The 27,968-nt window shown below is 37.2% G+C and overlaps 1 protein-coding gene across 4 annotated transcripts in view; it reads right to left on the bottom strand.

Moving 5' to 3' along the window:
• Positions 1-16,937, bottom strand: part of Wdfy3 (WD repeat and FYVE domain containing 3) — a 179,624-nt gene extending 162,687 nt beyond the window's left edge. For all 4 annotated transcript variants that reach the window (XM_090343279.1, XM_090343281.1, XM_090343280.1 and 1 more), the window contains exons 1-2: positions 16,739-16,937; positions 2,795-2,918 (exon numbers count right to left, since the gene is read on the bottom strand). In XM_090343279.1, coding sequence (XP_090199405.1) covers positions 2,795-2,918; positions 16,739-16,918 — 304 coding nt within the window. In that variant the 5' untranslated portion in view covers positions 16,919-16,937. The remainder of the gene's footprint in view (positions 1-2,794; positions 2,919-16,738) is intronic.
• Between the last annotated feature and the right edge of the window lie 11,031 nt (positions 16,938-27,968).

The raw sequence follows: 27,968 nt of genomic DNA, 5'->3' as shown, positions 1-27,968 counted from the left end.
GAAGACCAATGGAATAGAACTGAGGACCCAGATATTAAAGCACAGACCTATGGCCACCTAATCTTTGACAAGGGAGCCAAAACAATAGAATGGAAGAAAGACAGCCTCTTCAACAAGTTGTGCTGGCAGAACTGGTTAAGCACCTGCAGAAAACGAAAGCTGGATCCTTCTTTGTCAGCTTGCACTAGAATTAACTCCAAATGGATCAAAGACCTGGAGGTAAAAGCTGACACACTGAAAACTTTACAGGAAGGAATAGGAGATACACTAGGCCTCCTTGGCACAGGTCGAAACTTTCTTAATAAGGACCAAGAATCACAACAAATCAGAGAAAGGCTGGATAAGTGGGACTGCATTAAACTGCAGAGCTTTTGTATGGCAAAGGACATAGCTAGTAAACTAATCAGGAAGCCTACAGAGTGGGAGAAGATCTTCACCAACCAAACAACGGACAAAGGCCTCATATCTAAAATATATCAACAACTCAAAAAATTGAATCACTCCAAAACTAACCTCCAAAGTAACAACCATCCCATTAAAAAATGGGCCAAAGACTTAAAGAGAGTCTTCTCTGAAGAAGAAACAAAAATGGCCTATAGACACATGAAGAAATGCTCAACATCTCTGGTCATAAAAGAAATGCAAATCAAAACAACTCTAAGATTCCACCTCACTCCAGTTAGAATGGCCAGGATCAGGAAAACGAATGACAACAGATGCTGGAGGGGATGTGGCCAGGAGGGATCACTACTACACTGTTGGTGGGAGTGCAAACTCGTTCAACCACTATGGAAAGCAGTGTGGCAGTGCCTCAAAAGGCTAAACATAGAACTCCCCTATGACCCAGCAATTCCACTACTTGGCATTTACCCAACCACCCAGAAACAAGGACATACTAAACCCACTAGCACAACAATGTTCATTGCAGCACTATTCACCATAGCAAAGATATGGAACCAACCTAGATATCCCTCAGTTGATGAGTGGATCAACAAGTTGTGGTATTTGTACACAATGGAATTCTATGCTGCTGTCAGAAAGAATGACATTGCCCCATTTGTTAGGAAATGGAAAGACTTAGAAAAAAATCATATTAAGTGAAGTAAGCCAGACTCAAAGGAACTTAGGCTCGTCATAATCAGTAGAAACCTTGGGCTCTAATAGCAGAGATTTGCAATAGAGCAAAATCTTGATACATAAGGACATATAATGTGAAGCTAATTGAAAGGACCTCCAGGATAGTGAAACAAAAGCCATATAATGAATGATTGTTGTCCTTAATGTACTATGTTGTCTCTCATCTCCTTTGCTGTCCCTTGGTTATCTCATATTGGTATAGTATCTCACTTTGTTATCTGATATATTGAATTTATTTGTATTTGGATATTTGAAATTTGATAGGGAAGGGGGGAAAACCAAGACGGGTGGGGAGTGTGGGGGGGGAGGGAAATGGGTACCAAGACATGTGAAAGGGTATCAATGTACGTGAATTAATGCACCTTGTATCTGGCAAATATCATGTAACCCTTTTACTAATTACAATAAAAAAAAATTAAAAAAAAAAAAGAAATCTGACTCCACTCTAGCATGCTGCCATGCTGAGAAACCATACAAATTCATGGTTCCTTGTAATCATAATAAACTATCTCAACATGATAACGAACAGAAAAAAAAAAAACAAAGGAGGGTCACAAAGGCTTCATAACTATGTGCATATGCTCATATAAAATGATGTCTATCAAAATAAACTCCAGGAAATGGACACAAAAGTGGTTTTTTTCCATTTTACTTTTCAGTTTTTGATTTTTACTTTCCTTTCTTTTTTTCACTGATTTTGACTTCTGTACCCTTCGTCTTGTATGTAAGTTTATCTGTCTTGGGGAGGGCAAGGAGAAGCACAGAAAGGGAAGGAATAAGGGTAAACAATGCAGCAGTGGCACTCACTACACACTATACGGAAAATGAACTATACAATATGTAGACGAGGGGGATTGAGAAGACAACAAGGGAAGAAGTAACACTGTTCAAAAAGAAATGTACTCATTACCTGACAAATATAACTGTAACCCCTGTGGACATCGCTTTTACAATAACAAAAACAAAGGATATTCTCAGTATAGAGGAAAGAACTCATTTTCTAATGCAATATTTTAAGACATTTTTACTCAGACATACTTCAAAACAAAACCAGAGTCTCTTTCCCTGACTCCTTCAGTCCTTTTCAATAAGCTAGTAGAAATGATATTTTTCTAAAGGAAAAAGCTAGATATTATGCCCAAGTAAGTAGAAAGATGATGAAAATCGGAAATTAAAAAAAAATGATGGCTATGCAAGCTGGCCCAGAGAGCAGTAAGATCCCTAAGAAGAGCTTGTGGTCTAATAAGAATATAATGTCACAAGGCTCGGAAATAGAAGACACTCCAAGTAATAAAATAAATCTGAGGAAAGAAGAAATGTATAGAAGGATATGCCCAAATTGTACATATGGCCAAATCCCGAACTTGACCAGAGGATCACACTGAAGAACATGGATCTTCTTAGGAGAAAGAGAATAGCTAAAAGGTAAGCAAGTGGAGTTGTTCAAGGGAGATGATCTCAACAGAAACCTACTTGAGAGAAGCTTGAGAGAAGATGAAACCAACAGAAGAAAGTGACTATAAGAAGGGAATTGAGACTGATAAATGAAACCCAGGAGTTCAGAACAAGGTTCACATTTCACTTAATTTTAACAGTACTTTTAAAGAACTCTTATCTATTCAATTAAATCCATTTTTGTTGGCTTCTGTAAAAATACCTGTAGATTTGTTTGATGCTCTCCTTCTAATTTCTGTCACCATTAGCCGTGAAACCTGTGTAGTGAATTGTAGAAGATCGGAAAATTTTTCTGTCATTGTATTTGGCGGAGCATTTCCAAAAACCTGTAGGTAAGAGAAAAGATTTTTACTGAAGTACTGTCATTTCTTTTTGTTTTTTTACTATCAAACTATGTAATATGTAAAATATGCACAGTTACATACTTTACATTTCATTATGCTTAAAACATACATCTTTTAATAGCACATGCAATATAGCATGGCTAGACACATTTCTGTATGTATACATTAAATAATGATTAAATCAATAAAATAAAAAAAGCCAGACAGTATCTATAAAATATGAATTAATCTCCCTAATAAACTTCAGAAATATAACAGTTGTCTGAGGAAACATAAACACTGATGAATCTTACATACTGAAAGCATTCAGACACATTGGATAAGGAAAAGCAGAGAATGATATGCTAAGTCTTGGCTGAACAGAAAAAGTACTAACCTTATCTTCAATCTGAGAACTTCTAAATGTGAATCATGATCATTTCTAAGATAAAACTACTATGAAAAAAGACAGTGATAAAGAAAATGAATAGAAAGCTCATGAAACAAACTTGTTTTCATAAAAATTTAAGATAAACGTTGGACACTGATGGCTCGTGCCTGTAATCCTACTCAAGAGCCTGAGCTCTGAAGACTGAGGTCCAAAGCCAGCCAGAGCAAAAAGCCCGTGAGACTCATCTCCAATTAACCACCAAAAATCCAGAAGTGAAGGTGTGGCTCAAGTGACAGAGCACTAGCTCTGAGAAAAAAGCTAAAGGAGGACCTGAGTTCAAGCCCAAGTACCAGCACATGCAAAAAAAAAAAAAAAATGCAGTGTGTGTGTGTGTGTGTGTGTGTGTGTGTGTGTGTGTATTTGTGTTCTGGTATTAGATGACTAAACCCAAGGTTAGCATTTATAGGCAAGCATCCTACCACCTGAGCCAAGCCCTCAGTACTTTTCCTGTGTTTTGTTTTTGAGACGGTCTCATTAAGTTCCCTAAGCTACCCTCTTTCTAAGGAACCTTCTGCCTTTACCTCCTGAGTATCTGGGATTACAAATATGAATTACCATGTTTAACTATATGAAGCAATTCTTAAATAGCAATTGGTACATGTCATGTAAAGAAAATAAGAAAATGAAAATTGGGTGTAACATTGCAAGAAAAAAACAGGAAATTTAATGTCTATTGACTACATGTATTCTGAAATACTGTATTAAAGCTTTCTTTATAGGAAATTCTGTCTTTGACAGTTATTATAATAAATCCACATAATAAGACAGTATTTTATATTCTAACTATCTTTCAAATGTTACTGTAAAGGCACTAGCATAATATATTTACCCTCATATTTCTCCCTAAGCTAGTGACCTGTCTTTTGTACAGCTGTTGGATAAACAGGCTATTTAATGAAGACTTTCTCACAGCAGACTGTAGACAATGTTGACAGCACTGAAGAACATAAGAGCATACACTGAACAGGAGAACCAGGTGTGGTAGCATCCACCTATACTAACAGGCCTCAGGATGAACAGGACATTGAATATGAGGCCAACCTGAGTTACCTAAAAAGATCTGATTTTTTTTTTTTGTTGGTGGGTCATGGGGCTTAAACTCACCTGGATACTGTCCCTGAGCGCTTCAGCTAAAGGCTACCGCCCTACCCCTGGCCTGGGCCTAGGTGTTGTCCCTGAGCTCTTTAGCTCAAGGCTACCTTGAGCCACGTCCCACTTCTCATTTTCTACAGGTTAATTGGAGATAAGAGTCTAAGGTTCTTTTGTGCCCAAGCTGACTCTGAACCTTGATCCTCAGATCTCGGCCTCCTGAGTAAAAAGATCTGATTTTAAAAACTATAAGTATAAATGAAAATAAGATAAGCAATAAAATCCCAAAGCTACAGAGATAGACCGGGAAAAAAAGACTAAATAAAATCTAGGACAGGGGCTGAGAGTTTACGTGAGTCAAGTAGTAAAGCATGGAAAAAGCCTTGAGTTCAAGCCTGTATCATTACAATAAAAAGTTGATTTGCTTTCTACGTTTCAATCATAAATTTTGGCTCAAATGCTTGAAAGAGTAAATTTAATCAATTATACTGTCCATATTATATATATATACGCATGCATATATATACTTTAGTATACTTCGTATGTACTTTAATATATATACTTTATACTTTAAAAAGTACATATACATACATATACACATGTATTCTTCATACTCTAATAATATATAACAAGATATAATACAGGAACAAAAAGTACTATATTTCTGCTTTCTTAATAAAGACCCAGAAACACAACAAATCAAAGAAAGTTTGGACGAATGGGACTGCATTAAAATGCAGAACTTCTGTATGGCAAAGGACATTGCTAGGAAGTTAAATAGACAGTGGGAAAAGATCTTCACTAACCATACAACAGACAAAGGCCTCATATCTAAAATATATCAACAGCTCAAAAAATCGAATCTCTCCAAAACAAATCTTCAAAGAAACAATTATCCCATTAAAAGATGGGCCAAAGACTTAAAGAGACACTTCTCTGAAGAAGAAATGAGAATGGCCTATAGACACACGAAGAAATGCTCAACATCAAATGCAAATCAAAACAACTCTGAGATTCCACCTCACTCTAGTTAAAATGGCCATGATTAAGAAATCTAATAACAACAGATGCTGTCCAGGATATGGCCAGGAGGGATCACCACTACACTGTAGGTGGGAGTGTAAACTCGTTCAACCACTATGGAAAGCAGTATGGCAGTTCCCCAAAAGACTAAGCATAGAGCTCCTCCACTATGACCCAGCAATTCCACTACTTGGCATTTACCCAAAAATCCAGAAATAAGGACATACTAAAGCCACTAGCACAGTGATGTTCATTGCAGCACTATTTACCATAGCAAAGATATGGAACCACCCCCAGATGCCTCTCAGTAAATGATTAGATCACAAAGATGTAGTACTTATATACAATGGAATTCTATGCTGCTGTCAGAAAGAATGACATTGCCCCATTTGTAAGGAAATGGAAAGACTTGGAAAAAAAGTCATATTAAGTGAAGTAAGCAAGACCCAAAGGAATATACGCTCAATGTTTCCCTCATTTGTAATAATTAGTACAAACCTTGGACTCTCCTACCAGAGCATTACAATAGCTCAAAACCTGGATACATAAGGCCATAAAGGATGAGGCCAAATTAATGGACCTCAAGGAGATGGAAACAAGAGCTTAATTATGAGTGACTGTACTATTTTTTTTTCACTTCTCTTGTGCGGCCCTTTGGTTAATCTCATATTGTTACAGTATCTGACTTTATTATCTGGTATATTATATATGTCTTTATTTGTTTATTTGAAATAGGAAGGTTAAAAAGATTAGGGGGCTGGGCGAAGGAAAATGAGGACAAAAACATGAGAAGGAGTAGCAATGTGTGAGAAATAATGCGCCTTTTATCTGGTGAATATAATTGTAACCCCCTCTAAACATTAAAATAATTTTTTAAAAAAGGTTAAGTGGAAATTAAAAAGGATGAACCAAAACTATACAAAAAAGTGCTATATTTCTTACAATTTCTTCTAATTAAATTGAAAATATTAACCAATACAGCAATCAACAGAGGTTCTTACTTTTGTCTAGGATAGACAAAAGTTCCACTAACCTGACAAAGCAGGAATTTTTAATGATCTCCAAAAAATAAATTGGTTTTCAAGAACTTAAGTGCTTTCTGCTGAGGTTTTCATAAATGTGTGCTTATAGTTAACCTGTGGCTTGTTAAGACATGCATTGTTCAACAAACTAGAAAAAGATAAAAATTCATGAGACCACTAATGACATACACTTTAATTACCTCTACTCATAGATGAGTATGTAAATTTTAGTGTTTATAGCTTTTCTTTGAACTTCAAGTACACTGATACATATTTCATTCTGCTCCTAAGAATTAAGAAGTATTTTATTCCAAAGAGTTGTGACAACTTTATAAAATAAACAGCTCATTTCTTCAACAGAATTAATAGTATGTTTATTCAAGTAATCTTCATGCTGGGCAAATAATACATTGTTGAACATGAAATTTAATTTTTATACCAACTATTTATTGCTTTATTTGTGTAAAGAAACTTTATCAAAAGATAAAAAGATTATTCCCTACAGTCTAATCTGAAATGAAGAAGTACTATTTTTTTCTCATGGAATAATATTTAAGTCCAATGAACCAATACTAACGATTAACTCATTTATTTCTTCACTCACAAATATTTACTGCTATCTCACTGGTAACCAAGTATTCCAGTGCCCGTGGAAATATTCACAGTTTAGTATAGAAGACAAATATCACAAGAATTAAAATTAAAATTACACTACGTGCTAAGTATGCATGAAACAATCTCCAGCACCAAAAAATATTTTTTAAAAACTCAAAGTATGCTAAGATAGTGATGTGTTACAAAGGAAAGCAGGTTAATGACAAATGCCCGGAAGGGAGGAAATGGTCAAAAAACGTTTCCCTAAGGAAATGACTGATGTCAAAGGATGGGTCTGACAGGCAAAGTGGGTCCTGACAGAAAACTGCAAGACATCAAGTTAGGAATAAGATTGGGAGATTAAGGGGTCAAGAAGAGACTGCTCAGGCTAGGATGTTCTAACTAAGAGGATAGGTGAATATCAAAGTATGATCATGCAGAATGTTGGGGGGGGGGGCAAAAAAGTGCATTTTTTTTGTAGCTCATTTCTACCACTGTCAACAAAGCTTCTGCCATGCATTCACACAAATGTCTGCCATGACAATGTGTATGTGGCTGGAGTTAAGAGATTTGGATCCTACTTCACTCTCAGCGATTACTATTCAAATGTTTCTTTCTGGTTCTTGGTTTCCTCATCTGTCAAAGTAGAGAGTTCTGAACATTTTCCACTCAAAATTGTTAATTCTAGTAATAGATCTGTGACACTCAAAGATCAGATGGGGAAAAAAAAACCAGTACTGAGGAACAAATTTGAATTGTAGCAAATTCAATAATATAATAATTACCATATAATAAGCATTTTCAATGGGCAGAGCAGAGTTCAAATATTTGACATGCCATTTAAATTCCATAAAATCCTGTATAATGTGCTGTATTATTATTTTACAGACAAGGAAATTAAGGGTTAGGAAAGATAAGCCAGGAGTTGGTGGATGAAGACTTTAAAACTAGATCTAAATCCAAGACTGCCTCTTTATTACTCAGTACTATATTATCTCCGACACTGCATGAACCACATCAATGTAACTTTTCATAGTGTTTATTTTACATGTTAGAATAACAGTACTGGTTTATCTATGAAAAGTCATTTTGACATATGCCTTTTTTTTAAAACAGTGCTAGGGGTCACACTGAAGGTTTCACACATGGTAGGCAAGTGCTTCATTATATTCATATGCCTCCCAGAACCTGAAAGATTCATTTTAATATCTACCTAAATAGAATTACTGGTATCCCACCTCAATTAAATATTTTGCGGAAAACAAATTAATAGTGCTATATAACTAATGACAGATAGTAAATCAGAAGTATGTGGATATGATTGAATGGCTACTCAGTAAAAATTAGATATGACCACTGATTGACCATCATTATTGGTTGTGGCAAATAAAACAAACATAAAATCATGGACAAGTAACTGTAAAGAGGAGAAACAGTATGTCTACCTGGGCCTACCACCCTCCTGTGTTAGGCCTATATTTCCACTGCTCTGGTTGAGGTGTCTGCTTCCATCCAGTGATAAGTAAGTAAACAGCACTATTTCAGGAGTGAATTCAGCCAGTCCTTTACAATATCAACTCTACTGGTATTATATAATATCTGTGACTTATCTGGGTCCAAATCTGGATATCTCCTTCTAAAGCCAACAATTTTTAAAATGTTATTTATAAAAGATTGCAGTCAACTTAGAAGTTTCTGAAACATAAAGTGGAAATAAGTTCAAATAGCAAGAGGAGTTTCCTGAAGGTACAGTTAGAAAAACTGCATTTCAAAGTACACAATGATACAAGATTCAATAACATAATTAACAATGGCATTTATGAATCTGTAGACAAATAGAAGGCTATTCATTTTGAATAGTTTAAATCAAGTATTTTCTCAGTGAGCCTTTGTTCTTGGACATTGAGGTTCATTATGCTTTGGAGTGCAGAACAAGTATTATTCAGCTATTCTCAGACTCCCCTAATCCTTCCCTTTGAGAGAATGAGGGCGAAGGAGAACAGTTGCTGCCCTGTAGGAAGGTGATGAAGACTGCAGGAGGCATTTCAACATCGCAGTAAGAGAGCTGGCCCAGAAAATGGTACTCAACACATGTCATTTTCCAACTCATGTCTCTTAAAGGCAAAAAAGTAAAACCACACATTGAAATAACACCAGTGAGCGTCCTTTTAGAAACCATGCTGTAGAGAAAAATCTATATCTAATGAGAAACAAAAGGGTAATCTAGTTTGTTAGTGCCCAGCCAATGAATACGATGTATGGATTTTTAAATTGGTCACAGTAACTTTCTAATTTTTCGTAAGTTGAGAGGCTACTAGTGGGCTTGAGCGTAAAGTAAGGTACATGTCTGATATGTGCCATCCACAGCACAATGAAAAAAAATATTTGTAAGTGTGTTGAGTCTGAGATGTTGCTCAGTTGTAGAGCACACATCATGTATGAGGCCCTGGGTTCAATTCCCAGCACCACCAATAAAACTTTACTGAATCTTTATGATAGTCACAGAGATCAAAGGTGATGTATACACAAATACTTCTAAACAGCTAATTAAAAATTTTCAACTGGTGGTGGGAGGGAAAGTGGGAGAAAACATGGGAAAGGGTAACAATGTTCAAGAAGTTATGTACTGACTACCTTATGAAAGCAACTGTAACCCCTCTATATATCACCCAGACAATAAAATCAAATTAAAAAAAAAAAAACTTCCCGCTCAAACATTAATAGTTAACGGACTTATTTACAACAGCATAGGACGTAAAGGAACTAAGAGAACTAAGTTTAATAATAACCATTAAAGCATCTCAGATCAACTTTTATTTCAAAAAAACGATATAAATATTACAAATTCCTGTAGCTCAAGACTCACATAAGTGACCTCTGATGCCCAACAGGTAAAACATATCAGGATGCAAACAAACACTTCACATTAAAAGCTGAGAGAAGGGCCAGGAGAACACTTTGGTGGTTGACTGCTTGCCTCCATGAAGGAGGCCTTGGGTTTTATCTCTAGGAAGTGCAGCAAAAAAGTTGAAAACAATTCTTTTCTCTAAACCTTTTTTAGGTGCTTTTAAGTTGGAATTACCTAAGTTACACAGTAGCTAATAGTACATCATGACACACTTTTAAAAGATAAAAAACTAAACAGAATAGCATATATAAGGGACAGGGAGAATGAGGACAGAAGTTACACTTATCAAGATTCATTGTATTCTTTTTTTTTTTTTTTTGCCCGTCCTGGACTTGGGCTCAGGGCTTGAGCACTGTCCCTGGATTTTCTCAAGGCTAGGGCTCTACCACTTTAGCCACAGGACCATTTCTGGCTTTTTGCTACGTATGTGGTACCGAGGAATTGAACCCTGATCTTCGTGCATGCTAGGCAAGCATTCTACCACTAGGCCAAACTCCCGGCCCTCATTGTATTCTTATACTGCTTTGTTGAATAGTAAGTCATGTGTACAACTATTTAAAGATAACTAAAAATAATTTTTTTAAAAAAAAGCCAGAAGTTGTGGTGCAATGATGGCTCACACCTATAATCCTAGCTCCTCAGGAGGCTGAGAATCTGAGAATTGTGGCTTGAAGTTAGTCTGGCCAGAAAAATCCGTGAGACTCATCTCCAATTAATCACCAGAAACTCAGAATTGATGCTGTGGCTCCAAGTGGTAGGGCATTAGACTTAAGCAAAAAAGCTCAGCGACATCTTCAAGCCCCGAGTTTAAGTCTCAGGATAGTGGGCACACGCACATACATATGTACAGTCTCTAAAATAAAACCACAAATGAACAAAAAACCTTGGAAAAAAATTCTAGAAACAATTTCAATAAAAATTAACTGATTTTTTTCAGTTGTAGGACTTGAACTCTGGGCCTGGGCACTGTCCTTGAGCTCTTCAGCTCCAGGCTAGCACTATACTAATGAGATACAGTACCATTTCCAAAAGAGGAAAAAAATAATATAAAAAGAATTTGAAATATTATCCTGTTCATAGTTTCTTCTTTTGAAAGTTAATTTAAACCCTTTGTTACTTTCCCTCATGGTCTTATTCTATCATCTTTCCCATGTCAACTAATTCTTCTTCTTTTCACTCAGCCATTTTCTTGATCTGCCTAGTAAAACCTCAGTCCCAATAATCCCTTCTATATTTCCACAACAGGGCTGTATGGGTAAGGTCAAGAACAAATTTATCACTGCAATGATAAATTTCATTCTCAATGCCAGTCAGTTCTTCTTTTCTTCGACTCTTTGTCTCTCTCTGTTCTTCATAAGAATTCTAAACTATCAAAATTTCCATGTAGATAGGGAGGCTCATACCTGTCATCTAGTTCTTCAAGAGGCAAAGATGAGAAGGACCATTATTTGAGGCCAGTTTGGGCAAAAAGTTCACTTGATCTTATCTCAATCAACAGCCAGGTATGGTGGTATACACCTGCCGCCCCAGCGATTTGGAGGGCCTAAATAAAAAGATGCATCCGGTTTGGACCCAAGCAAAAAGTGAGATCCTATTCAAAAAATGGAAAGAACAAAAAGCTGAGGGGTTGATAGATACTATCTGCCTAGTAAATATAAGGCCAATCCCTTATCCTCAACTTCAAGTTCCTCGCTCCAGATCATGAAGAGGACAACATCCACTGATGACAACATGAATCAAAGATCACTGACCAAGATCTTGCTCAATGTCTAGCAATGCTACAAATGAATTTCCATATTTGGTGCAATCTATTTTCCTACATTGGGCTGAATTCGCTTTTCCATTTCACAGCTCACTTGACTCCATGCCCATTGCCCCCCAGTCTAACTGTAATATCTCCTCAAAATCTCCGAATTCCTCTCATTTAATGGTTTCTATTTTTCGTTTTAGGGGCATGCCTGAATCCTCCCCCACCTTAAAAAACAAAACGCTATAAATATACACACCCAAAAAAAAGCCCCCTTAAATTATTAGCAACTTCTCCTTTCCTATGGCTTGACTGTACCTTGTCCCAAGGACCAGTGTTCTAGAAGGCTTATTTCCTAGTGTGGTGCTTTGAGGTAGTGGAAGCCCAGGGGGTAGGGTCTAGAGAAAGGTAATTAATTCACTTTATGAATGCATTAATACTTCCTTTTTGAGAGTGGATTAGACCTCTTGAGAGTAGACGAGTTCTTGGAACAGAGGAATTTTCAATAAAGTGAGGTAACTCCATGTACATGATGCCTTCAATCCCCAGTTTCTTCTCTTTCAGCCTTTCCATCATGCTGTGACATAGCCAGGGGTGCCTTTTCAAGGCCAGCACTTAGATGCTGTCTGTACCTTCCAAACTCTTTTGTTTATGAAGTATTTAACCTCAAGTATTTTGTTATGCAGTAGCACCAATTAGGCTAAGACAATCTCCATCAATGTTGTTTTTCCACTTTATTTCAAATTTTCCTAAGTTTAATACCCACTACCTCCTTTCATGTCCAATGCACTGTTTTCTAGCTAATCTAATCTCAAGAATATGTTTTGGTCTTCATCTTTCTGACTCTATACTGCACATGACAATGTTAACTATTCATTCCCCAGAAACCTTTATCTCTCCAGTTCTCTAACACCAACTCTCCTGATTATTTCAGGTCTATCACTTCACACTTCTGTTCAAGATGGGCTTCCCTTCTCTTCTAATTCAGTGTGCATACTCTCCAAGCCCTATCTCTAAACTGCTGGTTTCCTCACTTGGCACCATGAGCATGGGTAATATCTTATTCCCTTGAAAGGTTTCAACTACAATCTTTCAGCAAGTTTTAACAGATTCAGTCAACTTGTGTCAAATGCACATTTTGGCCTTTGTTGTGCTATGCATGGAGATAAGATGCAGCCGCTGATGTTCTATACCTGAAGAATAATGAGGAGATACACAGATCTGCTGGGGATGATATAATCACAGAAACAGATGCAACAGTAAGAACAGAGGGACATGCAGCACCATAGCAGATAGTTGTCTAGTAGTCTGTGGGGATCAGGGAACTAGGGAACGGAAGTCCTCCTGAAGAATGTGATGGTACCAGGTGCTGGTGGCTCACACCTATACTCCTAGCTACTTAGGAAGCTGAAATATGAGGATCAAGATTTGAAACCAGCCTGAGCAGAAAAGTCCCTATGAGGTCTTGTCTCCAATTAACTACTCAAAAACTGGAAGTGGCTATGTGTCTCAAGTAGTAGAAAGCCAGTCTTGAGTACAAGGAGGCCCAGATAGTGAATTCAAGCTCCACAACTGGAAAAAAAAAATGTGATGGATTCTTGAAATCACAAAAAATAATCTTTGGCCCTATCAGGGATAAATGGAGCTAAGTAAAATAAAAAAGCTAGTAAAATTAAAGCATAAAGACAAATGGCAACCTGATGTGATTATTAGACACCCAGGAAGTAGATCTTGCATTAAGGAAGACAAGGTCATGACAGGTTTGCATGTCCTCTTCTGAGCTAAGACTGGATGAAGTAGTTTCAATCACAGAGTAAGAGTAGAAGACCTTCAGAAAAGGCTGCCCCTATTTCTCATTTGGGAAAATTGAGGATTGTTTTCACCCACAGCTAAGAAATGTTTAGGGGGCAGATTCAATGAGGGGCATTGGTTCTGCATTCCTGTATGTGTGGCGGGGGGGGGGTGGATCGAGGATATGAGAATGGATAGATGAGGGCACATATTTTAGGGACCCTCTGGCTACAAGATTGTAGTTGAAAGGCAAAGGAGAGAACTAAGCATAAAAAGTCTATAGAGCAAGAGAAGAGGGAAGAGAAAAGGGAGGTGATATAAAAGGAGATATGGGGAGAATTTCTGAAACTGAAACAGTTCTGTAATGCTGGAATATAATAGCAATATATGTAAAGGCCATGCATGAGTAATGTTTATACCACAGTCAGGAGACTGGGCACTGAGAGCTGTTTACACAAATGGCACAACTATACAGAAAGGACAAGAAAAACAGTGCATATGAGGCATATGAGGGTGTACGCTGAGGTTTGTAAAGACAAAGTAAAACCTTGAGTTCTCATTTTTCTCAGTAGGAAGTCAATTAAAATCGAATAATCAGGAAACAAGTAAAAGTGTGTTGTTTAAAAGGTTTCACGGCAGCAGCAATTAGTTGTGAAGAGCAGTAGGGTTCCTAACATGCCTGTGGAACTACTTGACTTTTTAAAAACTATGTACTCAGAAACCTTTGATCAATATAAAAAGGGCAATTCTAAAAGGTCCTGTGGATTCTGTTTCAGAATCAACAAAAAACATTAAAAGATGATCCTTATTTAGAGTCTATGTCCTCTCATAGAATGTCCACAGAAATGTCTCACAGAAATCCACCAAATAACATAGGGCCCTGAAGTAGTCATTTTTAAGTATACAAAGAGCCAGGCAATGGCACCATTTGGTACAATGAGCCCATCAGTGAAGACAACAGAAATAAAACGGTCACTTCTACTCTTCCCTTCTACAACCACTGTAGAAACATTTTCCCAAAACTCAATCATCTTTTCATATGTTAGAATTGAAGCAGACATATGAAATAGTTCACACTGACAGCTTTCACATCAAATCACATTGCTTTGCAGCAATAACTTTCTTGCGTGCTGTCTCCCTATGTGGCCCTCTGTGGTCTTCAAGTCTAGTTTTACCCATCTCAATTTCTCAAGTGTCAAGATTAGACATGTACCATCATTGATGGACTACAGCATATATATTTTTAAATGAGTGAACACATTTAGCTTTAAAAAAAAAACTCATCCTCTGTTCCTTTGGGTCTGGCTTACTTCACTTAATATGTTTTGGGGGTTTTTCCAAGTCCTTCCATTTCCTTAGAATTCCATTGTGTATAAATACCACATCTTCTTGATCCAATCATTTACTGAGGGGCATCTGGGTTGGTTCCATACGTTAGCTGTGGTAAATAATGCTGAAATGAACATTGTTGTGCTAGTAGCTTTAATATGTCCTTTTTTTTTGAACGTTTGGGTAAATGCCAAGGAGTGGGATTGCTGGGTCATAGGGGAGCTCTATGTTTAGTCTTTTGAGGAACTGCCATACTGCTTTCCATAGTGGTTGAACGAGTTTGCACTCCCACCAACAGTGTAGTAGTGATCCCTCCTGAACACATCCCCTCCAGCATCTGTTATTAGATTTTTTTGATCCTGGCCATTCTAACTGGAGTGAGGTAGAATCTCAAAGCTGTTTTGATTTGCATTTCTTTTATGGTTAGAGATGTTGGGCATATCTTCATGTGTCTATAGGCCATTCTTACTTCCTCTTCGGAGAAGTCTAAGCCTTAGCCCACCTTTAATGAGATAGTAGTTTCTTTGAGGACTTGTTTTTGCAATAAGTAGTACACATTCAGCTTTCTCTAGCAGAGGACCACAACAGCTCAATACATATGACCATATAGGATGAGGATAACCAAAATGAACTCCCAGATAATGAAACAGTTTTATCTTTGTGTTTGTTGTTCTCAACCTACTGTGTAAAGTTATTTCTCCCTCTCCCTGCCCTGTTTTTTTTTTTTCTATCCTTATGGTTTATCTCATGTTGTTATTGTATCTGACTTTGTTACCTGGTATACTGTATATACATTTATTTGTTTATTTGAAATAGGAATGGGAAGGAGAAAACAAGATGATTGGAGGGAAGTAGGGAAAGGTAAACTGGGAGAAACACAAGAAGGGGTATCAATGTTCAAGAAGAAATGTACCCACTGCCTGACAAATCTAACTGTAACCCCTCTATATATCATCCTGACAATAAAATACAATGGGGGGGGGACCTCATCCTCATTTTGCATCTGTAACTAATCATTAAGATTCCTTTGATGGGCTAAACATAGAACTCCCCTATGACCCAGCAATTCCACTACTTGGCATTTACCCAACCATCCAGAATCTAGGGCATACTAAATCCACTAGCACAACAATGTTCACTGCAGCACTATTCACCATAGCAAAGATATGGAACCAACCCAGATGTCCCGCAGTTGATGAGTGGATCAACAAGTTGTGGTATTTGTACACAATGGAATTCTATGCTGCTGTCAGAAAAAACGACATCGACCCACTTGTTAGGAAATGGAAAGACTTAGAAAAAATCATATTAAGTGAAGTAAGCCAGACTCAAAGGAACTTAGGCTCAATGGTTTCCCTCATTTGTCATAATCAGTAGAAACCTTGGGCTCTACTAGCAGAGATCTGGAATAGAGCAAAACCTTGATACATAAGGCCATATAGTATGAAGCGAATTGAAAGGACCTCCAGGATATTGAAACAAAAGCCATATAACGAATGATTGTTGTCCTTAATGTACTATGTTATCTCTCATCTCCTTTGCTGTCCCTTGGGTATCTCATATTGTTACACTATTTCACTTTTTTATCTGATATATTGGATATATTTCTAGTTGGTTATTTGAAATTTGATAGGGAAGGGGGGAAAAACCATGACGGGGGGGGGGGGCGGTTGGGGGGAGGGTAAAGGGTACCAAGACATGTGAAAGGGTATCAATGTATGTGAATTAATGGACCTTCTATATGGCAAATATCATGTAACCCTTTTATTAATTACAATTAAAAAATTTAAAAAAAATAAAAAGACAAAAAAAAAGATTCCTTTGATGACACCAGGACTAGATGGCATGTATGGGGCAACCTGGACTTACCCTGTTAAATACTGGCAGCATCATGTACAACTTCTCCTCTTGTTCCTTCTGAGTCATATGCCGGGGAGGATGGCACAACTCAGTGAAGAGCCGGCGCAGGTGCATCAGTCCTAAGGCATTGTCCTGCGGGCTGCACTCCTCCTGCCTCGGCCGCCCCATGATCCTCTTCACCATGTTCATCTTGGCTGATGGGTGATAAACACGTCTAGTTCTGTGGGAGGATGTCAAGACATGAAGGGTCAAAATGCAATCCCCTGGACTAAGTCAAGCATGCAAGCAAGAGCTTATCAAAAGGTCTAAACATAGCCAGAAAAGAGGGAGGCAAAGTGGACAAACTTCCCTGAATGACAAATTGTAAATTGTGGAATTTAGAAGTTCCTGCTATTGTAACTACATTGATATATAAGATACAGGGCTGGGAATGTGGCTTGCTTCGCATGCATGAAGCCCTGGGTTTAATTCCTCAGTACCACACGAACAGAAAAGGCCAGAAGTGATGCAGTGTGGCTCAAGTAATATAGCACTAGCCTTGATCAAAAGAAGCTTAAGGACAGTGCACAGGTGTTGAGTTCATGGCCCAGAACTGGCAAAAAAAAAAAAAAACGATACAAAACATTAGTGGGAAAATAGTGAAATATTCAACAAATAAAAAAAATCCAAAGTCTTACGAATATTTGCTTATAATAGTTAAGCATACACATAAAGAAAAAGGTTTTCCCCAACTTCAAAACATCCCAAGACAAAAAAACCCTCAGAACATTTATTTAAGTTTTTATAAATCATTAATTACATTTTGAGTATGTAATTTTTGTTATGATTTGAACCTATGTAAGTTAAATGAAATGATACCACTATGCTATTTCATAGAAACAAACAACAACAAAACATAGAAACAACAAAAAAGACTTAAAACTTAAGCATCCAGGAAGTAGATCTTTTATTTTGTTACTTCATGTAAAAGTCAGTGATAAACAACTTCTAAAGGAAATAGCATAGGAGATGCTGGATCTCACAAGGTAAGGATAGCTACTGAGCGAAGAGGCTTACTTTAGGCAATGTTTAAGTAAGTTATGAATGATAACATATATGCACTCCTACTACAGCTTCAGTTAAGAAACTAACCACTGGGTTTAAGAATATACAGAATCAACACTACAAGCTTTTCAGAAAGTATGATTAGCCCTTTTCAACTTGTACTAACTGTGCCAGAAATTAGCTTATTCCATATACAAAAACAGGATGTCTTACAAAAAGAACCAGGAAGGCTAAGAAAACATGGATATAGAGAAGCAGATGAAAAACAGTTTGCTATTAATCTGTAAAAATGGAGCCAAACCTGAGGTTGGATTTAGGTGTTTCTTATATAATCATATAAGTTAGTATGCCATTTAAGAAATGAAAGACCAATATAATAAGTTTTAATTATTAAACATCTTGTTGCTTTTTAAAACAACAAAACCAAGCTCTCTAAACTATATTTGTCCTTAAGAATTTTGAGTAACAAGCCTATGTTTATGCACTCTTAGCTTCAAGTGCTAGGAAATGAGACATAATCTGCCTAAAGTTACACTATTGGATCTTCTGGTCTGAGTAATTACTGCGCAAACAGGACTCAAGTATTTGGCTTCAGAAAAAAGTGTGTAAGAACACACACAAAGAAAGAGCTGAGGATAGTTAGCTACAAAATAAACAAAAATTAGCCAGTTTAATTTAAATTTTTAATTATGATTAAGTATATTAAGTGTGTAATGTTTTTTATAGTTTGAACCCTGTGATTCACCCCACAGAGTATTAAGGAGGCTGAAACGTTGAAGATCTCAGGCCAAAGCCAACAGGTGCAGGAAAGCTAACAAGACACTTATCTCCAATTAACTACCAAAAAAGCCAGAAGTGGGACTGTGGCTCTAGTGGTAGAGAGGTAGACTTGAATTTAAAAACTCAGGGTCAATGTCGAGGCCTTGAATTCATGCCCCAGGACCAGCACCAAAAAAGACAAAAAACAAAAAACAGTTCCAATTACAAGGTACCCAAAATCCAACATGTTCATTCTTTGAATATATTTTTCAACATACTCATATATGTATATATATGTACAAATATTACATATATTTGACACATTAAGAGAGAGGAGGAAGGAAAAGAGAGAAACAGGCAGGCAGGCAGGCAAGCAGGCAGAGTGACGGTCTTGCTATGGTGCCCAGGCTGGCTGCCTCAGCTTCTCATATAGTTGTGAATGTTTTTAAGTGCCACTCCTAGCTTATTTTTCTTTTCTTTTTTCCTGGCAAAGAATGACATTGAGATTTTTGATAAAGATTGTACTGGATCTGTAGATCATTTTAAGTAATAAGGAAATCTTAAGATGAATTTCATCAATCCATGAACATGGGACACCTTTACATAATCTATAAAGTCCCTTCAATAGTTTTTAAGTAATTTTCAGTGTACAAGTCTTTCACTTCTTTGAGTTTATTTCTAAGAGTTATATTCTATTATTTTCTTTCTTTTATTTCTTTCTTCTAAGAATTATATTCTATTTATTGCTTCTTTCTCTCTCTTTTTCTCTCTCCCTTCCTCCTCCCCACCTCCCTTTCTTTCTCTCTCCTCCTTTCCCCCCCTTCTCTTTCAGTCATGGAGCTTGAACTCCAGGCCTGGGCACTGTCCCTCAGCTCAAGGCTAGCACTCTACCACTTGTGCCACAGCACCACTTCTGGTTTTCTGGTGGTTACTTGGAGATAAGAGTGTCAAGCACTTCAGTGTCCAGGCTGGTTTTGAACCTTGATCCTCAGATCTCAGCCTCCTGAGTAGCTGGGGTTACAGATATGAGCCACTGGCACCTGGCTATTTGTTGCTATTTTAAGAGGACTTGTTTCCAATCTTTAAGCAAAGTCCCTAACATAGGAAGCCATCACCCAAAGTCCCACAGTGAAATACAAAAAGCAAAACAAAACAAAAATCCGGAGATTCTGACCCTTTCAGTACATGAGCTTCACTAGCTGGCTCATCATACTACTTCATTTATTTTAAATTTTAAAATTCTTAGAAACTTGTGCTCTATAGTTAGTATGATTATTTAGCATCCAGGACTGATCAGAATATGAAATGACAATTTTAATTTTAATTTTAATTTTTTGTGGGTCATGGGACTTGAATTCCCCTGGGTGCTGTCCCTGAGCTCTTCAGCTCATACCACCTTACCCTCGAGCCCATTTCCCATTTTCTAGTAGTTAACTGGAGGTAAGAGTCTCAGGTCCTTTTGTGCTTGAGCTGGCTTTGAACCTTGATCATCAAATCTCAGCCTTCTGAGTTGCTAGGATTACAGGCATGAACCACCACACCCAGCTAGCTTTAATTTTAAAACACACACAACCAGATGAAAAACATCAATCAGCTGTAGTGAAGGTAATGAACTTTAAATTTTTTCATGGCCTTTTCCAAAAGTATAAATATCACAATTTCTTTACGGTACTAAACAGACCAGTGACTTTCAATAAATGTTGCTTCTATTCAGAAGTTTTACATAATTATGAAGAGTACTGTGTACAAGAATCAGATTTCCCTGGTGTGGCAAGAGAAAAGAGAGATCATAGTGGTAAAAGAGGATCCAGGTAGGAAACACACACACACACACACACACACACACACACACACACACACACACACACACACACACACACACAGAGAGAGAGAGAGAGAGCGAGAGAGAGAGAGAAACTAGCATAATGAACCTACCAAACACTGTGTGAAATAGGGAGTAGAAGGAATTAAGGAAATAGAGGTGAGCTTGTTCGAAGTACACTATATGCGTCCATGGAATTATTACCAGGAAACCCCTTATGTTATTAAAACATCTTTAAAAAATAATACCTTTCTTAAATATAGCTTTCTACTTTGTAATACTAAGCTCCATCTTTTTCACAAGAAAACAGTGTTTTTACTGCCAATAGGAAAGTATTTAAATAGCAATGGATAATAACAGCAATAAATCCAGATAATACTCCTTAAACTAATCTTATAGTAATACTTGAAAGCCACTCTGAACTCCCTCACCTTAAACCCTTTAAATAGTTTCCATTTCAATTTCAGAAGGATAAAGACCAAGTAAATAGTCTAGGTTAAAATATATACCTGTAATGTAATTGGTGGCCTTGAAATGGCCCAAATAAAAACAAAAATAGATTTCTAAATAACTTCTTAATTTCTAGAGAACTAAAGTAAGTCTTACAGTTTCATAAACTATAAATAATCAAATGATAATTAATCAGTGTTTCTGAACTTCTAGTTCAGGCAATTCACCTCTGAAACTTCATTCCATACAACTTTCAATAGGTATTTGCACATGGATAATTTACACATGGCTAGTCACAGTTAATGATAAGATTCTTCTTAGAAGGGAAACAAAGGACAAATTTATGCCTAAGAACAACCAGAAAAAAGACAAAACAGCATGTATAAAATAAGCGCAGCCCACTACTTAGGACTTCGAATGTCTATGCAAGTCTTACACAGAACACACAGACTACAGTTAGTAAAAGTTGTTCCTAACACACCAGAAATCAGAAAAATGAAAATAGAAACCATATAAATTGTATTTATTAGTTAGTTAAAACCAGGATTTATAAACTATATATTTAGGAAAATAGGAAAAAGGAAGATATGTGAGTATTGATTAGAAAATCAACAATTTTTTTCTAGACAGTAGAATAATAGTATCATGCCTACTCTTTCATCTACCAATACATCCTCCAGAAAACTGTAGTACTTCTTGTTTTATTTGCTTTTGTTTGGCTTTTGGGATGGGTCCTGCATGTAGCCTATGGGAACCTGTCATCCTCTGGAACTTGAAAATGCAAGGTGCTAGGACTCTAGGCCCAGCTCATAATTGCTTAGAATAGTGAAACAAGTATAGTTTTTAAATATGAGAATCCATACACCAATATGACAGAGTACAAACTTTAAATAGAAAACTAAGCCACAGTTTTATTTAAAATGATGTACAATTAAAAAGTTACTATGTCACCACCTTCACAGGAAAACCCTTGGACTCCATACCTCAGTAGATTGTAGAACAAAACAAACCTATAATTCCAGAATCTGCTTGGCAGGATCTTAGCCCGTTGGGCGACAAACTAAGGGAAAAAGCAATGGTGACTACAATGTTTGGCTAAAGGCCAAGCATGGGCTGGCAGGTGTAGACAAAGTACTGGGCACCACAGTCTCAGAGCCAGCAGGCTGAGCTTGGTTTCAACCTAAGTTCTTAAAAAAACACGCCAGAGTAAGATTGTCTCCTGTCTCTGCCAATATGGTCAAGAGTTATCAAAGAGAAAGTATTCCCTCTAAGAGTATTACCAATAACAAAGGGTACTCTTCAAGGTAAAAGGTTTCAATACAGACTTACCTCACCCAGTTGGGAGAGAGGTTATTACTCCCAACTATAGCCCCAGCACTCTGGGGCTTCTGCTTTTGCTTTGAAAGGAGGGATAAAAAGAATGAGGTAAGCAAACCCTAGGGAAATTTAGATCAGAGCCCAAAGTTAAGGCCACACTAAGATTTACAGAAGAGTTCTCTTTAAAATCTTATCAGCAGGACTCTAAAATAAATTCAGATAAATAAGTCTCTGATACTGTCAGACTGGACATAGCTGAGGAAGGAATCAGAAAGCTTAAAACAAGGTCAATAAGAACTTCAGGAAAGAGCAGAGGGCAAGAGTAGCATATTTTAAGAAAACATAGCTAAGAACTTTGCTAAAAGAATGAACATCAAACCACGGGAAACCTACAAAAGAACTAAGTACCTAGGGCCGGGAGTTTGGCCTAGTGGTAGAGTGCTTGCCTAGCATGCACAAAGACCCGGGCTCGATTCCTTGGTACCCGTACTTAGAAAAAGCCAGAAGTGGTACTAAGGCTCAAGTGGTAGAGCTCTAGCCTTGAGAAAGCCCAGGGACAGTGCTCAGGCCTTGAGCTCAAGCCCAGGACTGGAAAAAAAAAAAAAAAAGGAAAAGAACTAAGTACCTAAATGAATACAAGTAGGTAGGCTTATTATACTTGAAGGGAACAAACTACAAAACGACAATGGGGGAAGGAGGACCAAAATGGAGTTGGTGGGAGAGGAAATACCTTACCCTTAGTAGGAATGGAGAGCTTCTGGCCAATAGACTATATAAGGCCTGTGAAATCATTTGCTCTGGTTTTGCTCCTGCCAAGGGCAGAAAGTGAATAAATCTAGAAGCTTTTTCATAGCAACAAAACCATGCTGCCAAATGGCCCTTGGCAGAAAAAGGTTCCCCACCCTGCAATGGAGCAAACCTAAACATTACAATGGATTTCTCTCATTCAAAACATAAGACCAAGAAGAAAACAAGTGAAATATTTAAAGTGTTAGAAGAAAAACAAGAACAAGTCAAGTGTAATGGTGTACATCTAGCTATGTGGAAGGGAGAAGCAGGAGGAGAAAGGGATGCAGATATGGCTTTAGTTTGAAAGCCTTAAGTTCAGTTTCCAGTGTGGACAAAAAAAAAAAAGAAGAAGGAGGAAGAGGAGGAGGAGGAGGAGGAGGAGGTGGAGAAGAGGAAGAGGAAGAAGGAGGAGGAGGAGGAGGAGGAGGAGGAGGAGGAGGAGGAGGAGGAGGAGGAGGAGGAAGGAAGAAGGGAGGGTGGCGGAGGAGGAGATGGAGGAGGGAGGAGGTGGAGGAAGTGGAGGAGGAGGAGCAGGAGCAGGGAGCAGGGAAGAGAAAGGAGGATAGGGGAAAGGAAAGAAAAAAGAAAAAGAAGAAAAGAGGGAAGGGAAAAGAAATGCAGAAAATAAGGGAGAAGTAGAAGGGGGAAAAGCCCCTCCACCAGCCTACTCCTTGAAAGTCTTACACATCAAATTCACTGAAATTTTATCCATTGAAATTAGCCTTCAAAAGTAAAGGAAGCATTTAAGACCTTCAAAGAAAATCAAAACCTGAGAGCACTTACTGTGAAACTCCACAAAATGAGAAAAGTTCTTCAGAGAGAAGGAGAAGGACATGGGTCATAAAATTATATCTGCTTTAAAGAAAGAACACTGCAGAACAAATATAGTGTCGATTAACTATTAATTAATCTAAAGGATATAAAAAAAGATACAAAAACGATATTGTCTCATGCCTGTAAGAATAGCTACTAGGAGACAGAGATCTGAAGATTCTATTTGAGAGGTAGCCAGGGCAGGAAAGTCAATGAGACTCTTGTCTCCAACTGACCCTCCTCACACCCCCCCAAAAAAGGCCCAAAGTGGAGCTCTGTCTCAAGTGGCAAAGGAGTAGCCTTGAGCAAAAGAGTTAAGGGATAGTGTGCAGGCCCTGAGTTCAAGCCCCCAGATTGGCACCCTGCTCCTGACACACATACACAACTTATTAATAAGTTATATGTCAAAATAATGTCAAAGCATGGGAAAGAGAAACCAGAAATACTATTATAATATACATGCACTATATTGTTGAAAAAGTAAAGATAAGCAAAAATTATATTTATATACTAAGAAATAACAGTAAAATGAATTACGTGTTTTATCAAAATGCTAGAAGGCAAAAAAGAGGGAGGGGCAATAAAATGCAAGGAACATTAAACAATTAAAACTCAGATATTCATTCAACTATAACTGTAATCACTTCATATATGAATAATCTAAAGATATCAAAGAAAAACTGCTAGAATAATTTACAAATTGAGCCACATACATCATCTATAGGAAGTTAACTTCAAATATTTATAATCAGATGGATTAAAATTTTTTAAGTTAGCCAGGCACCAGCCCCTCATATTGGTAACCCTAGGTACGGAGGAGGCTGATAGCTGAGGATTGCAGTTCAAAGCCAGTTCAGACAGGAAAGTCTGTAGGACTCTTATCCCTAATGAACTACCAAACAAAAAAAAAAAAAACAGAAATGGAGCTGTGATTCAATTAGTAAAATACTAACTAGCTTGGAGCAAAAGAAGCTCAAGGGCAGTTCCTAGCCCAAAGTTCAAATCCCAGGATGGGCACAGACAGACGGACACACACACACACACACACACATTAAGAAATGGAGATGTATTCATTGCTAACTCTAATAAAAAATCATTGCAGGCCTGCATCAGTTTCATACAATACTATCTTTATAGAGATAAAGAGGGATATTATAGACTAACAAAGGAATCATAGACTAACAAAGAAATAACAACCCTTAATGTCCCTACATCTAACAAATGTACATGAATAACTGATAAAAACTAATAGGAGAAAGAAACAAATCCACAATTGAAGTTGGAAACTTATCAGCTCTCAACCAGTAATTGACAGATCAAGCAGGAAGTCAATAGAGACTTGGTTCATCTGAAAAGCACTACCAATCAACTGAATCAACAGTTGAGGTTTACTGAGGACTCTTACCAACAGAACACACATTGTCACATGAAATACTGCCTAAGCCAGCCCATGTTCTGGGTCATAAACACAACCAAAAACATTTTTTAAAAAATCTCAAACCACAATGGAATAACACAAGTTAATAACAGAAAGACAGTTGGAAAAACATCAGATATTTGGAGATTAAATAACATACTTCAAAATAATGAGTAAAGATTGTCAAGAGAAATGTAAAACATGGTGGAGAAAATTAAAATACAACTTATCAAAAATGTATGGAATGCAGTCAAAATGGTTCTTAAAATCTGTAACACTAAAATGCTTCTCTTACTGAAGAAGAAAAATCTATGCTTCCACCATGGAAACTAGAGAAAGAACAGCATGAGTTTAAAGTAAGCAGACAGAAATAAAAATTAGGGAAAAATTCAATGAGTTTAAAAAAACAGGAAGAAATGGGGATGCTCAGTGATAGATCCCTGGATTCAATTCCTAGTATTTCCAAAATAAAGACATACAGAAAAGTAAAAATATAAACATGAAGCTGTGGTTTGGTGCCTCGGGTCTATACTAAATAGCAACACTGAGAAGGCTAGGGCAGGAGGATTCCCAATTTTAGACTAGTTTATGCCACAGACAAAAATCGAAAACAACAGTTATAAATAAGAAAACAACAGAGGAGAAAAGGAGGGAGGGAGGGAGTGAAAGGAAGCGAACACACACACACACACACACATACACACACACGCACGCACGCACGCACGCACACACGCACACACACAAACCCCATTAACTTTAGGTTCTTTGAAATGGTCAACAAAATTAATTAATCCAAATCTCTTATGACTGGAGTACCAAATTTTCCTCTGGAAAACAAAGAAGACAGCAAAGAAGAAACAAAGGTTCGATTTCAAACCTCTGCAGGCTTTGCAATTATTTTCCTGAAATCAGTTCCTGCTGGCACCACTTTACTAACAATGTAAACCATAAGATATATTCTTTCGGTATCAGATAGATGTCTCATCTATAAAAATAGAAAACACTTTCCAGGCTGTATTGGAGCTCATATCTATAATACAATTGGAAGACTGCTGTTTGAGACCAGCCTGAGCAAAAAGCCAATGGAATCCCATCTTAATAAGACAGGTGTGATTGTTCTATCCTGTGAGTCCAGCTGCAGGGAAAGCATATATAGGACCACAGCCCAGATAACGCTGGGCAAAAATAACCTGAAAAATAAGTAATACAGAAAGGGCTAAGGTGGGATTCAAGTGACTGAGCATTAGCCTAGCAAGTGTGAGGCCATTAGTCAAAACCCAAGTACTGTCAATAAGAACTAGATCCCATTTCAAAGTATAGGTTGAAGAAATAAGATGTTTTAGAATATATTTCGATTAGAATAGACAAGTGTGCAAAAAATGACAGTAACTATTAGTGTCCTTGTACTTCATATATGCTTACCAATAAGAATTTATTCTCACTAAACTTCAGCTTTCTTAATGGTGGGAACCAACTTTTATTCAGGTCTATAGTCCTAGTTACTAGTATTTGATGGGTGGCATACCTTAAAAGGCAAACATCAAGTCATAAACCTAGTAAGCAGCCACACTAGACATTCTCTCCAAGTATTCTAGTTTCTGGGCCTGCTTGTTTCATTATTCATCATAAAAATTACATTTTACAATATTCAATTTTTTAAGACATGTATCCTAGTTCTTGTCCTATGGTAACCTTCACAGAAAGTGAAATAACCTAGCAGCAAATAAAAGCTACAGGAACTAGTTGCTCTAAATCTAAATTAAGTAAATGAACCATTTGCTTAAATGAAGATAATTCCTTGCTATTTAATTATCAGAATCTTTCATCCAACTATAAATGCCTTAGCAACTGACTATGGTTTGTAAATCCTAACATCTTGCCCATAATTTGATACACTGTAAAAATGAGGGCGTTAAATGTGTGATTGACATAATCTTAAATAAAGTATAAAATCTAAGGCTCTTCATTTCCTGTGCTGAAACTATTCCCACCCCATATTTCTGCTTTCACTTCACCTAGACAGGACCAGCTCAGCCCCTGGCTCTGTTTTCACACCAGGGATTCATTATGACTAATGATTTTTAAAATTTCAGCTCAAATTTCACTCTTCAGGAAAGCATTTCCAAATCTTCACCTTTCATGGATAATTCTTTCTTCCCCTAACACTCAACATCATCACAGAGTTTATCGCAATCTGCAATTTTTATTATGTCTGTCACTTTCAAAGGTTGTCCTCCATACCGGAGAATAAGCTGTATGAGACACAGCCAACGAATGATCAGTGAGTGAACCCTACTTTAACGAATATAAAATTAAATTAAAGCCAGCACAAAACAATGGTAAGTTAAAGTGATTTAATAGGCCAAAGGGAGATAGAGGAATGATTAATACAATTATAAGACTCGTACAAACAGGAAAATGAAACTAGGAAACTAGAGGGGCTCTGTGGTGCTAGGCTAGATGGGGGAGCTGCTATAGATGGGGGAACTGTTAAAAGAAGTAATACCCATAAAGATGTATGGTACACATAAATTGCCACATGAAATTAAAATTCCTTTGACAAACTATGTTAGATGATAATAATAATATGTTTTAAAAAACAAAAATAAGCCAGCACAGGAGGAAGGGACATTAGATCATTAGTTTACAGTGTAGCCTGGACTCTACCAGCAAGGCCTTGTTTCAAAAGGGGGAAAAAAAAAAAGAAAAAGAAAAAAGGCCAAAAGAGGGGAACATTACTTTCTTTCTTCTTGCTCTTACAAAAACAAAGAATAATTTTATTCTTCCTATGTTTTAAAAAAAAATTACAATTGCACTACTTTCAAAGA

Source organism: Megascapheus bottae, chromosome 13, assembly GCF_031878675.1.
Source record: "Megascapheus bottae isolate mThoBot1 chromosome 13, mThoBot2.hap1, whole genome shotgun sequence".
In the NCBI taxonomy this organism is placed as follows: Eukaryota; Metazoa; Chordata; class Mammalia; order Rodentia; family Geomyidae; genus Megascapheus; species Megascapheus bottae.
The sequence above is the reverse complement of the archived record's forward strand: the minus strand, read 5'-3'. Positions and strand labels throughout refer to the sequence as shown.